The sequence below is a fragment of the Sus scrofa genome, chromosome 1 (assembly GCF_054392235.1).
Source record: "Sus scrofa isolate SSC_HxYL_T2T_F1_AM1 chromosome 1, Sscrofa_HxYL_maternal_Yorkshire_Landrace_v2.0, whole genome shotgun sequence".
In the NCBI taxonomy this organism is placed as follows: domain Eukaryota; kingdom Metazoa; phylum Chordata; class Mammalia; order Artiodactyla; family Suidae; genus Sus; species Sus scrofa.
In genome coordinates, this window is record NC_139383.1 from 260,912,278 (window position 1) to 260,928,589 (window position 16,312).

Below are 16,312 nucleotides of genomic sequence, written 5' to 3' on the forward strand. Positions count from 1 at the left end.
ACCACTGCAATAACCTCCTAAGTGGACTCTGATTTCACCCTCATACCTCCTAAACAGGAGCCACCAAGAGTTCCTTTGAAATATATGGAGTTCTTGGAGCTCCCATTGTGGTGCAGTGGTTAACGAATCCAACTAGAAACCATGAGGTTGCGGGTTCAATCCCTGGCCTTGCTCAGTGGGTTAAGGAACCGGCGTTGCCATGAGCTGTGGGGTAGGTCGCAGACGCAGCTCGGATCCCTCATTGCCGTGGCTCTGGTATAGGCTGGCGACTACAGTTCTGATTAGGCCCCCGACTTGGGAACCTCCATATGCTGCAGGAGTGGCTCAAGAAAAAGGCAAAAAAAAAAAAAAAAAAAAAAAGAATATATGGAGTTCTTGCTGCAGGTCAGTGGGTTAATGATCTGACTGCGTAGGCTCAGATCGTTGCAGAGGCAGAGGTTCGATCCCTGGCCCAGTGCAGTGGGTTAAATGATCTGGCACTGCCACAGCTCTCAGATTCAATCCCTGGGCTGGGAACTTCCTCAGGTGCACCCATTTAAAAAATGTATATATATATATACCTTTAAAATATAAATGAGTTTATGTCCCCACCCTCCACAGAACCTTCCACTAGCTCCACTATGACACTTAAAATACAGTCCAAAGTTTCCATCTTAGCCAAGAAAGCCACCTGTTCTCCCTCTTCTCCTTTCCAGGTCTGTCCTTCCCCCAGGTATCCATATAGCTGGGGCTCTCATTTCATTGCAGTCTCTGCTCAACGTTACTTCCTTAGAGAGACTTCCCGCCTCCCCTGTTTCAATGGTTTGCAATGGGGGCCATTTTGACCCTTCGAAGGACATGTGGCAACGTTGAGACACTTTTCATTGTCACCATGGGGGAAGACGGGCATCTAACAGAGAGAAGTTAGGAATTCTGCTAAACATTCTACAAAGGACAGAGCAGTCCTCGACCTTAACAAAGAATTATCAGCATTAACTGTCCAGCCCAAAATGTCATCAGCATCAATGTGGAGAAAACTTGCCCTCTTTAAAAATATACCTTCTTTGGTCTCCTGACCCTTACTCTGCTGTATTATTTTCTTCATGATAACTACCTCTACCTGACATTAGGCATGAAGCTATTTATTCATGTGTTTATGGTGTCCCTCACTAGCACGCAAGCTCCAGGAGGGCAGACTCTTATTGATTTCTGCATGGCTCTCCTCCTCTGGCCTATAAGAACTGGGTGGCACTCAGTAAATATGTTCAGAAAGAATAGGTGGATAAACATACTTCAACAAAGCTGAACTCTTTGTATCCATCAAAACATCCCAGGTTCTCTCAGACTTTTAGGCCACCTATTATAGAGATTTGGGAGACATCAGGAAATTTGAAGTCACTGCAATTTGTCTCTTGTAGAGATAGGAGCATGCTTATTTTTATTCCCATTTCCTACATGGTGGCATACAGCCTGATACAGCTCTGACGGCAGAGTCCCTGCCTCACTTTCCTCTCTACCTCTCCCATTCAATGGCTGAGGGCGAGGATGATGACATTCTACCCTGCCCAGTGCAAGAATTTGATGGTTCAGGAGCTGGCCCAAGAGAAGTCTGATATTCCTGAAAGCTCATCCAGACCTTTAAATCCCAGGCATCTGTAATCACAGGGCTAAAACACAGTATGCATTTTTACTCAAAATAAGACAATAACTTGTTCTATTCAAAGGAATAAAATTGGTACAAATAGGCTTCAACATACCTGCTTGCTTAGCTTCAATACAGGCAATATTTATTTCTTCTTTCAAGTCCCAATTTTCATTGGCTATAGCTTCCCCTACTTTAACAAATCTTCCAACTGCCAAGTTGACGGCTTGTCCTACACGCTGAATTGCTTGCAGAGTTTTGTCAGACTTTTTGGTATTATCCTTATGATTAATAAGTGTGGTGATCTAAAAATAAAAGATAAAAGCAACCTGCTTAGGTTATATCTCAATACCTGCCAAAAAAAAAAAAAAAAAAAAAAAAGCTACCCCACAAAGGCTAAGAAAATTAAGTCCTACACTAAAGAGACAAAAATTTTTCTTAAATTTTTTTTTTTCGTCTTTTAGGGCCACACCTGCGGCATATGGAGGTTCCCAGGCTAGGGGTTGAATCGGAGCTGTAGCTGCCAGTCTACACCACAGCCACAGCCACACAGGATCTGAGCCATGTCTGCGACCTACACCACAGCTCATGGCAATGCCGAATCCTTAACCCACTGAGCGAGGTCAGAGATCGAGCCTGCGTCCTATGGATGCTAGTCAGGTTCGTTTCTGCTGAGCCATGACAGGAACTCCAAAAATGACAGTTTGAATGTTTCAACCCAGAGACAACCAACAAATCATCCTGCACCCCTCCTGAGGACCATGTTTCCATTCATAACAACTCCAAGTGTGCCTGAGGGTAGTTACCTGGGGGCATAGAGTGCTACAAGCCCTCCAGAGACTTCAGCAAATCTTAAAGACAGGACAGAAGTAGGAGAGGATGGATCACGACATCCAAAGAATCCACAGAAAAGCAAAGCACTTAGGCCTAGATTCCTCTAGTGTGAGTGGAGCTGCTGTGAGAGAACAGACAGCATCTTCCTCACTGTGCCTTCCACTCCGCTGCCTGGTGCGGCAAGTTGGACAACATGGTACGTGAGCCTACGTGTTCACTGAAACAACCAGACGCTTTAGAAGGGCTGCTATGATCGATGCTCTATACTTTTCAAAATTCTGTCAAAGACTCAAAGAAAATGAAATACCAAGAGCTTTCACACTTGATTCCAGGCCCTGAAATAAAATATAAAAGGTGACAAGTTAAGCTGAGTGACACAAATATAAACCTTCAAAATGTCCTAGAAAATGAGTACACGAACTATACTGACATATACAAATATTTAAAGAATGTTACATGAAAAAAATAAATCCCAAATGGTACATGTCCGTTGAGTCTAACTTTGAAATGATTTATATATGTTTATTAACAAAGATCAGAACAGAGAAGAATTAAGAGGAAGGGAGTTGCTTTTTTGAGCAACTACTATGTGCCAAGGACTCTATGTGTTGCAGTATTAATAGTGTAGAGTCAGGAAGCCTGGGCTGGAGCCTTTGCTCTGCCATTACTAACTAAATAACCCAGGGAAATTTGCTTAATCTCTCTAAATTTCATCTATAATATGGTTTTTCAAATTTGGAATATTTCCTAGAATCTAGGTCCTGAGGATGCATCACTGAACAAGACTAACACAATCTTGCCCTCGTTCTGTTTACAGTCTATCAAAATAACAACTCAATTGTACAAAATAGATCTGTTGCATACCTATCATAAACCAAATAAAATTCTAGTCAATGACGAAACAGCAAAGAAAGAAAAGGCCAGGAGGTCCCGTTGTGGCTCAGCAGTAAAGAACCCAACTAGTGTCCATGAAGATTCAGGTTCAATCCCTGGCCTTGCTCAGTGGGTTAGGGATCCAGCGTTGCCCCCAAGCTATGGTGTAGATCGCAGATGTGGCTCAGATTCCACATTGCTGTGGCGTAGGCTGGCAGTTCCAATTCAGCCACTAGCCTGGGAACTCTCATATGCTGCACTTGTGACCCTAAAAAAAGTAAAGAATTTAAAAAAAAAAAAGGCCATACTCTCATGGAGCTTACATTCTACTGGGGTGATGGGAGATACAATAATTGTACAAATAAGTTGAAAAAGTTAATATAGATGCTATGCAATTTTTTTTTTTTTTTTTTTTTTGTCTTTTAGGGTTGTGCCAGTGGCATATGGAGGTTCCCAGGCTAGGGGTCAAATCAGAGCTATAGCTGCCAGCCTACGCCAGAGCCACAGTATAAAATACTAAAATAGGATATTGTGATAGAAAGTATTTGCGTAGCTACCTGAGATTAGTTGATTTTTCTTTCTATGAAGTACTATTTAAACTGAGATCTAGGAGTTCCCCTTGTGGTTCAGTGGTTAATGAATCCGACTAGGAACTATGAGGTTGTGGGTTGGACCCCTGGCTTTGCTCAGTGGGTTAAGGATCTGGCTTTGCCGTGAGCTGTGATGCAGCTCAAATCCCGCGTTGCTGTGGTTCTTGCATAGGCTGGCGGCTACAGTTACACTTAGACCCCTAGCCTGGGAACCTTCATATGCCATGGGTGCAGCCCTAGAAAAGAAAAAAAAACAAAATAAATAAATAAACTGAGATCTAAATGATAGCAAGTAGCCAGGCTGGCAAACATTAGGGGATAAAGCATTCCAGGGAGAAGAAACAATTGTTTGAAAAAAAAAAGAAAAAGAAAAGAAAGTGAGGGCCATCCCTTAGGAATAAGACTGTTTTGTTCAAAGAATGAAGTAAGGCCAGGAGTGGTTCAAGAACAGTAGGCAAGGAGTTCCTGTTGTGTCTAAGTGGAAATGAATCCAACTAATATACATGAGGATGTGGGTTCAATCCCTGGCCTCGCTCAGTGGATCGGGGATCTGGGATTGCTATGAGCTATGGTGTAGGTTGCAGACGCAGCTCAGATCCTGAGTTGCTGTGGCTGAGCTGTAGGCAGGCAGCTGCAGCTCTGATTCGACCCTACCCTAAAAAGAAAAATAAAAGAATGGTAGGCAAAAAGACACATGTACAACCAACAGTCAACAGGTGGGCAGACACCAGCCATGCAAGGCTGTGAACCAGAATAAGAGGTTCTTTTCTTTTTTCGTCTTTTGTCTTTTTAGGGCCACACCTGGGGCATATGGAGGTTCCCAGGCTAAGGGCTGAACTGGAGCTGTTGCTGCCAGCCTACGCCACAGCCTCAGCAATGCCAGATCAGAGGCGCATCTGCCACTTACACCATAGCTCACGGTAATGCCAGATCCTTAACCCATTGAGCAAGGCCAGGGATTGAACCCGCAACCTCACGGTTCCTAGTTGGATTCCTTTCTGCTGAGCCACGACGGGAATTCCTGGATTAAGAGTTTCTATTTGATTCTACAGTGACAGAAAGCCACTGTAGAGTTTTTAAGCAGGAAAGTGGTATAATCTCTGTAGTGAATTTTAGATGCATGCACAAATTCTTCGATAGTTCTCCCTTCAAGAAGTAGAGCCTCATTTCTCATCTCCTAAGTGAGATGAAATTTGTGATCCACTTCTAATAAATAGAACAAAATGGAAGTACTTCTGAGCACTCTCAGTAAGTCATAAAATACATTGTAACTTCCATTTTACTCTCTCTCTGGGATCAATCACTGCGGGAGAAAATGACTTGCCGTGGAGGACACTCTAGCAACGCTATGGAGAGACCCACATAGTAAAAAACTGAGGCCTCTGGCCAAAAGGTAGTGGAGTACCATGGCCTCCTGCCAATGAAGCTCCATGAACAATTATTCCCAGGCCTTAAGTCTCAATCAAGAGATGGTTAACCTGTGCGTGGGTGGATTTCAGAATACTGTGAACCAATGGCTCCTGTTTTCCTCATTTTCAAACAGAAGTATCTGGCAGTCATTCTGTGCCTCCTATTTCCCTGACTTGTTTTAACAAAAATGTCTCTAGTAATTATCCTATTTCTGTCCCATCACTGTAAGCTGAGGGTTTGGGAAGGAGATAACTTGTATCTTTAGTTCACAGGTCTTCAGATCGAGGGGAACTATAGTCAAGGAGTTCTGGCTGTAGCTCAGCAGGTTAAGAACCGGACTAGTATCCATGAGGATGAGGGTTTGATCCCTGGTCTCACTCAGTGGGTTAGGGACCCCACATTGCCGTGAGCTGCAGTGTGGGTCATGGATGTGGCTCGGATCCCGAGTTGCTGTGGCTTTGTTGTAGGCCTGCAGCTGCAGCTCTGATTCAACCCCTAGGGTGGGAACTTCCATATGCTGCAGCTGTGGCCCTAAAAAGAAAAAAAAAAAAAGGGGAACTATAGTCAAGAAACTATATCTAAGGAACTACAAGAACAAGAAGTCTGATTTTAATCTATTTAAATGCCAATATCTTGGACTTCTAGCTGATGCCATAAAGGGATGAGAGGTTGAGGTTGTTTCATCTTGGGTTTTGGGTGGGGTGTTATATGTAGATGGGAAGAATGTAAACATCTGGCCAAAGTAGAGTGTGGTGATCTTAAGATAAATTCCCAAATTTCTTACTACTCCTCCTTTCAAGAGGTAGAGCCTCATTCTCCTCCTCTTGCATGTGGTCTGAACTTAGTGAATCACTTCTAATTAATAAAATAAAGCAGAAGTGACAGCATGCTACTTTTGAGGGCAAGTCATAAAGACACTCTGGATTCCATCTTTCTCTTTCTCTGAAACTATTCTAGGGGAAGCCAGTTGCCATGACGACAAGTGACCAGCCTGATGCAGAGGATGCATGACAAGGAACTAAGGACCCTGACTGTCAGCTAACAAGGGTCTGAGGCCTACTGCCAACAGCTATATGAGTGATCTAGAACCTCCCAGGTAAGCCACTCTCAAATTCCTGACACAGATAACAAGTGTTTGTTGTTTTAAACCATTAAGTTGGGAGTAACTTATTCTGCAACAGTATGTAACTAATGCAGTATCAAGTGTATATATTTAAAAAGAATACTCTCTTTCAGGCAGAGTAGAAGAGTAGTATTTCCTGCAAAAGAAAAGCAGGGGAGTTCCCATCATGGCTCAGTGGTTAATGAACCCGACTATCATCCAAGAGGATGAGGGTTTGATCCCTGGCCTTGCTCAGTGGGTTAAGGATCTGGCATTGCCGTGAGCTGTGGTGTAGGTCGCAGATGTGGCTCAGATCTGGCTGTGGTGTAGGCCAGCAGCTACAGCTCCAATTCCTAGCCTGGGAATTTCCATATGCCCTGTGTAAGGACCTTAAAAAAAAAAAAAAAAAAAAAAAAAGTAGAAGCAGGAAGACTAATCAGAAAGTTGCTGAAGCAGTTCAAGTAAAAGATGCTGTTGGCCTGAAATAAGGCAGCAATAGATGGAGGAAAATGGGAAAATTGCAAAATGTCTTAAATAGGAACTGCTTGAAAAGTTAGATTGATATTGTCAACGACAGCTCCTAAATTTGTGGCATGAGAAAACATTGCACTGGTGTAATACTAGCATCACTATGTAGTAGGTACAAAAAAAGTATTTTGCATAAATCATCTAATTTAATCCTCACAAGAATCTTCAGATATAGGCAACACTTCACCCCTTTTTACAGAAAAGGGAACTGACATTAAAAGATGCTTATTTAAGGGAGTTCCCATCATGGCTCAGTGGTTAACGAATCCGACTAGGAACCATGAGGTTGTGGGTTCGATCCCTGGCCTTGCTCAGTGGGTTAAGGATCCGGTGTTGCCGTGAGCTGTGGTGTAGGTTGCAGACACGGCTCGGATCTGGCGTTGCTGTGGCTCTGGCATAGGCTGGTGGCTACAGCTCCAATTCAACCCCTACCCTGGGAGCAGCCCAAGAAATCACACAAAGACCAAAAAAAAAAAAAAAAAAAAAAAAAAGCTTCTTTAAGGTCACACAGCTATTAAGTGGTGAAGCCAGGATTCACAGTCAGACAATTTGCTAAGGCCACCCTTTTTAATCCCAGCTTTACTGAGATATAGTTTACATAGAACACTGTGCAAGTTTAAGGTGTACCCTGTGAGGATTTGATACACACGGATATTACAAATGCTTCCACAATAGATTGTGTTTAATTACCACAACACTTCCATCACCTCACACAATTATCTCTTTTTTTTTGGTGGTGGTGGTGGTGGTGAGAACATTTAGGTCTATTCTCTCAGTAACTTTGAAGTATAGTATTTTTAGCGATAGTCACCATGTTGTACATTAGATCCCCAGAACCTAGTCATCTTTTAACTGAAAATCTGTACCCTTTGACCAATATCTCCTGATCTCCCCACCATCCAGGCCCTGGCAATCACCATTCTAGTCTCTCTTTCTATGAGTCCAGCTTTTTAAGATGACACATATAAGTGAGGTCATACAGTATTTGCCTTCTCTGACTAACTTATTGCACTTAGCATAATGCCTTCACGGTCCATCCATGTTATCACAAATGGTAGGAATTCCTTTCTTCTCATGGCTGAATAATAATTCCATTTTATATTTTTACCACATCTTCTTTATCCATTCACCCATAGAACAAATAGGTTGTTCCCGTATCTTGCTTATTGCAAACAATGCTGCATAAACATGGGAGAGCAGATACCTCTTCAAGATCCTAATTTCATCTCCCTTTTTTTTTTTTTTTTTTTAGGGCTGCACCCGTGGCATATGGAGGTTCCCAGGCTAAGGGTTGAATTGGAGCTGTAGCTGCTGGCCTGCGCCACAGCCACATTAATGCAGGATCTGAGCCTCATCTGTGACCTACACCATAGCTCAAGGCAACATCAGATCCTCAACCCACTGAGCGAGGCCAGGGATTGAACCTGCATCCTCATGGATGCTAGTCAGATTAGTTTTCTGCTGAGCCACGACAGGAACTCCTTTGGAGGAGTGGGGTTGCTGGATCACATGGTAGTTCTACTTTTTATTTTTTTAGGACTCTCTTCCCCACAGTGGTTGAACCAATTTCCATTCCCATCAACAGTGCACAAGGGTTCCCTTTTCTCCACATCCTCACCAACACTTATTTTTTTGATGATAATCAATTTTAACAGCTATGAGGTGATATCGCATTGTAGATTTGACAATGAGAATTTCCCTGATGATTGGTGATTCTGGGCATCTTTTCAAGAGTGTTGGCTGTTTGTATATCTTTTGAAAAATGTCTATTCAGTTCCTCTGCCCACCTTAAAATCTGTTTTTGGAGAGTTCCCTGGTGGTCTAGTGGTTAAGGATTTGGCATTGTCACTGCTGTGACTCAGGTTAAATCCCTGGCTAGGGAACTTCAGCATGCCACAGACATGGCCAAATACAATAAAGTAAAATAAGATAAAATAAAACAAAGAAAAATAAAATAAAAACTCCCAGCTCTAAGCCTATGATACAATCAGGCCACCCAAGGTGGCTGACAAAAAAAAAAAAAAAAGACTTTTTTGCTATTGACTTTTCTTTTTTTTCCCTTTTTTTCTTTTGCCCTGCTTCTGGAATCAGCTGTGCACAGCAACTTTCTCAGCAGTGCCTGTGGTGGGCATCTGAAGACCATCGTGAAGTTACTAGACATCACCTGCCGCTATTGAGTTTTATGGGTTCCTTATATTTTTTGGATATTAACTTCTTTTTTTTTTTTTTCTTTTCTTTTTTTTGTCTTTTGTCCTTTTAGGGCTGCACCCACAGCATATGGAGGTTTCCAGGCTAGGGGTCTAATTGGAGCTGTTGCTGCCAGCCTACACTATAGCCACAGCAATGCCAGATCCTTAAACCACTGAGTGAGGCCAGGGATCAAACCCGCAACCTCATGGTTCCTAGTCGGATTCCTTTCCACTGTGCCACAATGGGAACTCTGAATATTAACTTATTAGATAGATGGTTTGCAAGTATTTTCTCCACTCCTATAGGTTGTCTGTTTTGCTGCTTATTTCTTTCGCTGTACAGAAGCTTTCTAATTTGATACAGTCCTATTTGCCCATTTTTGCCTTCATTGCTTATGCTTTTGGTGTAATATCCAAAATCATTGCTGAGACCAATGTCAAGATTTTTTTCCCTATGCTTTCTTCTAGGAGTTTTATGGCTTCAGGTATTACATTTAAGTCTTTAATCCATTTCAAGTCAACTTTTGTGAATGGTGTGAGATAGTGGTCCAACTTCATTTTTTACATGTGATTATCCAGTTTTCTCATTTATTAAAGAAACTATCCTTTACCCATTGAGTATGTTTGGCTTTTGCTTCCTTGTCAAATATTAGTTTACTGCATATGTTTGGCTTTGTTTCTGGGCTCTTATTCCATTCCATTGGACTCTGTGTCTATTTTCATGCCAGTACCATACTGTTTAATTAGTGCAGCCTTGCAGTATCATTTAAAATTAGAAAGTGTGGGAGTTCCCACTGAGGTGCAGCAGAAATGAATCTAATATCCTTGAGGACACAGGTTCGATTCCTGGCCCCACTCAGTGGGTCTGGGATCCAGGGTGGCCTCAAGCTGTGCTGTAGGTTGTAGACATGGCTCAGATCCTATGCGCAGCTATGGCATAGGCCAGTGGCTGCAGCTCTGCCTGCAGCTCTGATCAGACTCTTACCCTGGGAACTTCCATATGCGGCAGATGCTGCCCTAAAAGCTGAAAAAAGAGACAGAAAGAAATCAGGAAATGTGATGCTTCCAGCTTTGTCCTTCTTTCTCAAGATGCCTTGGCTAGTCGGAGTCTTCTGTGCTTCCACATAAATTTTAGGACTGCTTTTCTATTTCTGTTAAAAATGCCACTGGAAACAGTTCCCTTCATGGCTCAGTGGTTAATGAACCTGACTAGGAACCATGAGGATGCGAGTTTGATCCCTGGCCTCGCTTAGTGGGTTAAGGATCCGGCGTTGCTGTAAGATGTGGTCACAGATGCAGCTTGGATCACATGTTGCTGTGGCTGTGGTGTAGGCCGGGAGCTATAGCTCCGATTCAACCCTTAGCCTGGGAACTTCCATATGCCACAGGTGCAGCCTTAAAACAAACAAACAAAAAAAAAACAAAAAAACTGGAAGTTTGATAAGAATTTCATTGAACTTATAGATAGCTTTGGGTAATAAGGACATTTTAATTCTTCTAATCCATGAACATGGGCTATCTTTTCATTTACTTGTGTCTTCTTCAATTTCTCATCAAGGTAAAATAAATTCTTCCATTGAAGAGTTTAAAACGTACAGGTTTTTCACTTTCTTGGTTAAATTTATTAAGTAATTTATTGCTTCTGATGCTACTGTAAATAGCATTGTTTCATTCTTCAGATTTTTTTAAATTTTATGATTTTTATTTTTCCATTATAGTTGATTTATATGTTCTGCCAATTTCTACTGTACAGCAAAGTGACCCAGTCATACATATCTATATATATTCTTTTTCCACATTATCCTCCATCATGTTCCATCGCAAGTGCCTGGATATAGTTCCTTGGGCTATACAGCAGTATCTCATTGCTTACCCACTCCAAATGCAATAGTTTGCATCTATTAACCCCAGACTCCCAGTCCATCTCACTCCCTCCCCCTTCCCCTTGGCAACCATAAGTCTGTCTCCAAGCCCGTGAGTTTCTTTTCCATGGAAAGGTTCATTTGTATGGTGCATTAGATTCCAGATATAAGGGATATCACATGATATTTGTCTTTCTCTTTCTGACTTACTTCACTTAAGTATGAGAGTCTCTAGTTCCATCCATGTTGCTGCAAATGGCATTATTTTGTTCTTTTTTATATGGCTGAGTAGTATTCCATTGTGTATATATACCACATCTTCTTAATCCATTCCAGATGTTTTGTTTTCAGTGTATAGAAACACAACACTGATTTCTGCGTCAATTTTTTTTTTATCCTGCAACTTTGTGAATTCATTTATTAGTTCTGACAGTTTTGGGGTGGAGTCTTTAGGATTTCCCATACATATGAACATGTCATCTGCAAATGGAGACAATTTTACTTCTTTCTGAGTCTAATGCCTTTTTCTTGCGTGATTGCTCTGGCTAAGATTTCTAGTACTACGTTGAACAGGAGTGGTAAGAATGGAAACCCTTGTCATGTTCCTGATTGTAAAGAAAAAGCTTTCAACTTTTCACTGCTGAGAATAATGTTAGCTGAGGGCTTGTAATACATGGCCTTTATTATGTTGAGGTACATTCTTTCTATATTCAATCAGAAAAGGTTGTTGAATTTTGTCAAATGCTTTTCCTGCACCTATTGTGATGATTATACTTTCACTTTTTACTTCATCTTATTAATGTGGTGCATGACATTTATTGATTTTTGCATATACCGAACCATCCTTGCATCCCAGGGATAAATCCCACTTGATCATGGTGTATGACCTATTTACTATGCTACTGAATTCAGTTTGCTAGTATTTTGTTAAGAAACATTGCAGCTATATTCCTCAGGGACATAGTGCTGTAGGTTTTTTTTTTTTTTTTTTTTTTTTGTCTTTTTGCTATTTCTTGGGCCGCTCCCACGGCATATGGAGGTTCCCAGGCCAGGGGTCGAATCGGAGCTGTAGCCACCGGCCTACGCCAGAGCCACAGCAACTCGGGATCCGAGCCGCGTCTGCAACCTACACCACAGCTCACGGCAACGCCGGATCGTTAACCCACTGAGCAAGGGCAGGGACCGAACCCGCAACCTCATGGTTCCTAGTCGGATTCGTTAACCACTGCGCCACTACGGGAACTCTGGTTTTTTTGTTTTTTGTTTTGTTTTGTTTTGTTTTGTTTTTTCATCATAGCATCCTTTTCTGGCTTTGGTATCAGGTATTGCTGGCAGAGGCCATACTATTAAACATTACACGGTAATGTCTCACAAAATTCCATTAAAATGGGTACTAATATCCCCATTTCACAAATGAGGAAACATAACAGCATGGAGAGCGGGGAAACTGGACATCAAGAACAGTAGAGGAATTAAGATTTAAATCCAGATATTCTAACTCCAGAGCCTAGCCTCTTAACCACTTAGCAAGACTGACTGTTCTGTTGACAAGATGAATAAACAAAATGTTGCAAGTATTGTGTTTAACACAGTATCCAGTTTAAGATAAGAACTCAAAGGTTTATTTAATCCTTAGGTACTATTAGAGATAAGAATACTGAGGCATAGTGAAATTATATACTTGGTTCACACAGCCAAGTTATTTAGTTTAGAATATAAACCTAGGTTTATCTGACACCAAAGCTCACTCTATACCCTCTCCTTTGGTAGAGCTTGTCATTAATTACCCTTTGATTTTTTGGGGGTGGGGAGGAATATTTTCTTCAAATCTTCAAAATAAAATAGTATCTAAATTGTAACCACATCAAAGAAGAGTTGCTATGGTTGACTTTGGGGGATAACTGTGTTTCATGAGAAGCAGGAAACAAATATGTATCCTATTAGTACCCGCTTAGTCCCTTTCCACATCTTTGAGACCATAGGGAAGTCAGCATCACCTGGAAAACAGGGACCTGACCACTACTGACTATTCAAACAACCACCTGGGAAGAGACTCTGGAGAAAAGAAGTTTCAGTTGTGCCAATTAAATCTTCTATTTATATAAAGTTTAAAATTTTCAATTATAAAGATCATGCAGTTTGGCTAAAATGCCAACTATCAATCAGTTTTGTTTTTGTTTTTGTTTTTTGTCTTTTTGCCTTTTCTAGGGCCGCTTCCTTGGCATATGGAGGTTCCCAGGCTAGGGGTCAAATCGGAGCTGTAGCTGCCAGCCTAGGCCAGAGCCACAGCAACACCGGATCTGAGCCTCGCCTGGAAACTACACCACAGCTCACGGCAACGCCAGATCCTTAACCCACTGAGCAAGGCCAGGGATCAAACCCGCAACCTCATGGTTCCTAGTCAGATTCATTAACCACTGCACCATGACGGGAACCCCCCATCATTCAGTTCTGAAACATACATTTTGCTTTCACTATAAGCATCCTTCCCAGTGCAAAATTAGCTGTGGCTATCCTCCTTTTACTTGAAGCTGTCTAGAAAACATTTGATCCATGATACAGGTATGCATTTAAAATTGAATTTAGAGCAGCCAGGTCAACTTATAAAATTTCTTATTAAAAGGTAGGAGTTCCTACTGTAGTGTAGTAAGTTAAGGATCTGGTATTGTCTCTATGGCGGCATGGGTTCAATCTCGGCCCATAGCAGCAGGTTAAGGATCTAGCATTGCAGCAGCTGTGGTGTAGGTCACAGCTGTGGCCCAGATTCGCTCCCTGGTTCGATATCACTGAGCCGCCATGGGAACTCCTGGTATTGATTCATTTAATGCTTACATCTCTATGAGGTAGCTACTGTTATTACCCTCATTTTACAGATAAAGCACCTGAAATCTGAAGAGGTTAAGAATTTGTACAAGGTCACAAAGCCAGTAAATTGGCTCTCACTCACTACACTGTTTCTTTCCTCCTAGGACTACGATAAGAATTAAGGAAAGATAGCTGTGGTAAGGTTGCCTTGTAAATTATGTGTGAAATAAAATTTTAGTTTTTATTCTGCAAAAATAGGAGGCATACTAAATCGGGAGTCACAACCTGGAGTTGCCCTGACACTGGAATCTAGAGATAGCCTGAATGAACTGGAAAAGATGGCAGAGAAAGCATCCCTTGGGGAAGAAAGAGGATTTAATACATTGAAGACCTGGCTATGGAATAAAAGACTAAGAACCAGGGCTTACTTGATGCCTTCCAACAAAGGGTGTCAGAGTTCCCATCGTTGCGCAGTGGTTAGCGAATCTAAGAACCATGAGGTTGCGGGTTCGATCCCTGGCCTTGCTCAGTGGGTTAAGGATCCGGCGTTGCCATGAGCTGTGGTGTAGATCACAGACGCGGCTCATATCCTGTGTTGCTGTGGCTCTGGCAAAGGCCTGTGGCTACAGCTCCGATGGGACCCCTACCCTGGGAACCTCCATATGCCGCAGGAAGCGGCCCTAGAAAAGGCAAAAAGACAAAAAAAAAAAAAAAAGAAAGAAACAAAGTGTGTCAAGAAGTACCCATCATCAATAAAGTATATCCTAGCAGTGAAGAGCATGACCTCTGGCATCGCTCTGCCTGGGTTTAAGTTCCCACTCTATCATGTGACTATGTAACAAGTTACTTGAGCCTCCCATTACTCAGCATTCTCATCTGTAAAAACAGGAACAATAATAGTACCCATTTCATAAGGTCATTGTAGGGAATAAATTAGTACCTGCAAATAAAGTACTTAGAATAGTGTCTGGTATTTAGTAAACACTACATCATGGTTAGACATTACCCAATTTATACTTACAGAATCTCTAGATTCTAGATTCCTTATGTTTGTGATGTTCCCCCCCCTTTTTTTTTTAATTTTTATTTCCATACCTGAAGCATATGGAAGTTCCCAGGCCTGGGATTGAATTTAAGCTGCAGCTGCATCTCCTTTAACCCACTGTGCTGGGCTGGGGATCAAACTTGAGCCTCTGTAGGAACCCGAGCTGCTGCAGTTGGATTCTTAACCCACTGTACCACAGTGGGAACTCCTGTGATGTTATTCTTATTTTCTAGAATGACTGACAACAATCTCTTGATTGAAATGGATTATCTTAGTTTACCTATTTTATGGGAAGATAAGAAAGCAAGACCCAAGGAGAGAAAAAAAGAATCAGACCTGGACAGAGAAGTTTATCTCTAGGCCTAATTCATTCTCAGTTCCCAAAAGTATTAGATATAAAAGTCAGCTAATCAGGAGTTGTTGGGGCTCAGCAGTAACGAACCTGACTAGTATCCATGAGGACGCAGGTTCGATCCCTGGCCTTGTTCAGTGGGTAAAGGATCCAGCATTACTGTGAGCTATGGTGTATGTTGCAGATTTGGCTCGGATCTGGTGTTACTGTGGCTGTGGTGTAGGCAGGCAGCGACAGCTCCAATTCAACCCCTAGCCTGGGAATCTCCTTATGCCTCGGGTGTGGCCCTAAAAAGACAAAAAAAAAAAAAAAAAAAAAAAAAAAAATTCAGCTAATTGGCTATAGAAAGCAATATAGAAGAAAACACACCAGAGTTCCCACTGTGACACACCAAATCATGGGGAGGTCTTTAAAAGCAGGGGAAAGGGCACTTTCACTTTACACACCATAAATATTTTTCCAATTAAAAACACACATATTCACATACACAACTCAACAGAGCGCCCCATCTGTACTCTCTTCATCTCCAGTGTAGTGAGACAAAGATCCTAAAAAGTTTCCAGGACAACGAAGAGAGAAATGGGAAGAGAGGGGAGCTGCCCTCGAGAGGTAAAGGGTCTGTATAACAGTGAGTGAAGTAAATCCATCACAGACAGGAAAAGACCAGTGGGTGGTAGAATAACATTCCAGGCCAGGGTGGAGCTGTATGGCAGATAGCCCTCTTCCCTTCCTTGGATAAAAGCAGAGTAAGACTGGGAGTGGGAGTTTTGACAGGAAGAAAAAAGTGATTATTAAAGAAGGTGGGAGCTGCTCTGCAGAAAATGTGTTTGGGACTTAGCCCAGGGCTTTTTTTTTTTTTTTTTTTTTTAAACCTGTCTGAATTAGAAAATATGCAACAAATGAATATATACTACATACATGCCATTTAAAGAAATGAAAGGAAGACATAAAAAACCTACCGCAAGCTTAAGAGAACATTCCGGGTATTTCTGACAACCCAGATGCCCTGAGAGCCCCTCATTTCTGTATCACCCCCAAACCCCTGCTCCTCCTCAGAAGTGACTGTCCTAATGTTATGCTCATCTTATTAGAACTACTACA

General features: G+C 41.9%; 1 protein-coding gene and 1 non-coding gene across 7 annotated transcripts in view; both read right to left on the minus strand.

The window, feature by feature from the left end:
• The window catches only part of CTNNAL1 (catenin alpha like 1), a 73,010-nt gene that overhangs the window by 50,903 nt on the left and 5,795 nt on the right, over window positions 1-16,312 (minus strand). For 5 of the 6 annotated variants that reach the window (XR_014825269.1, XR_014825280.1, XR_014825274.1 and 2 more), the window contains exon 2: window positions 1,737-1,926. Coding sequence is in view for 1 of the 6 variants with exons in the window: in XM_003353601.5 (XP_003353649.3) it covers window positions 1,737-1,926 (190 nt within the window). In the remaining 5 variants the exon portion in view is untranslated. Of the gene's footprint in view, window positions 1-1,736; window positions 1,927-2,427; window positions 2,791-16,312 lie in introns of all 6 variants that reach the window. The other variant, XM_084992315.1, reaches the window with a different exon arrangement.
• LOC146407138 (small nucleolar RNA SNORD35) lies at window positions 9,037-9,127 on the minus strand. The gene has a single exon (XR_014832326.1). It is a non-coding gene; the product is annotated as a small nucleolar RNA SNORD35 (small nucleolar RNA).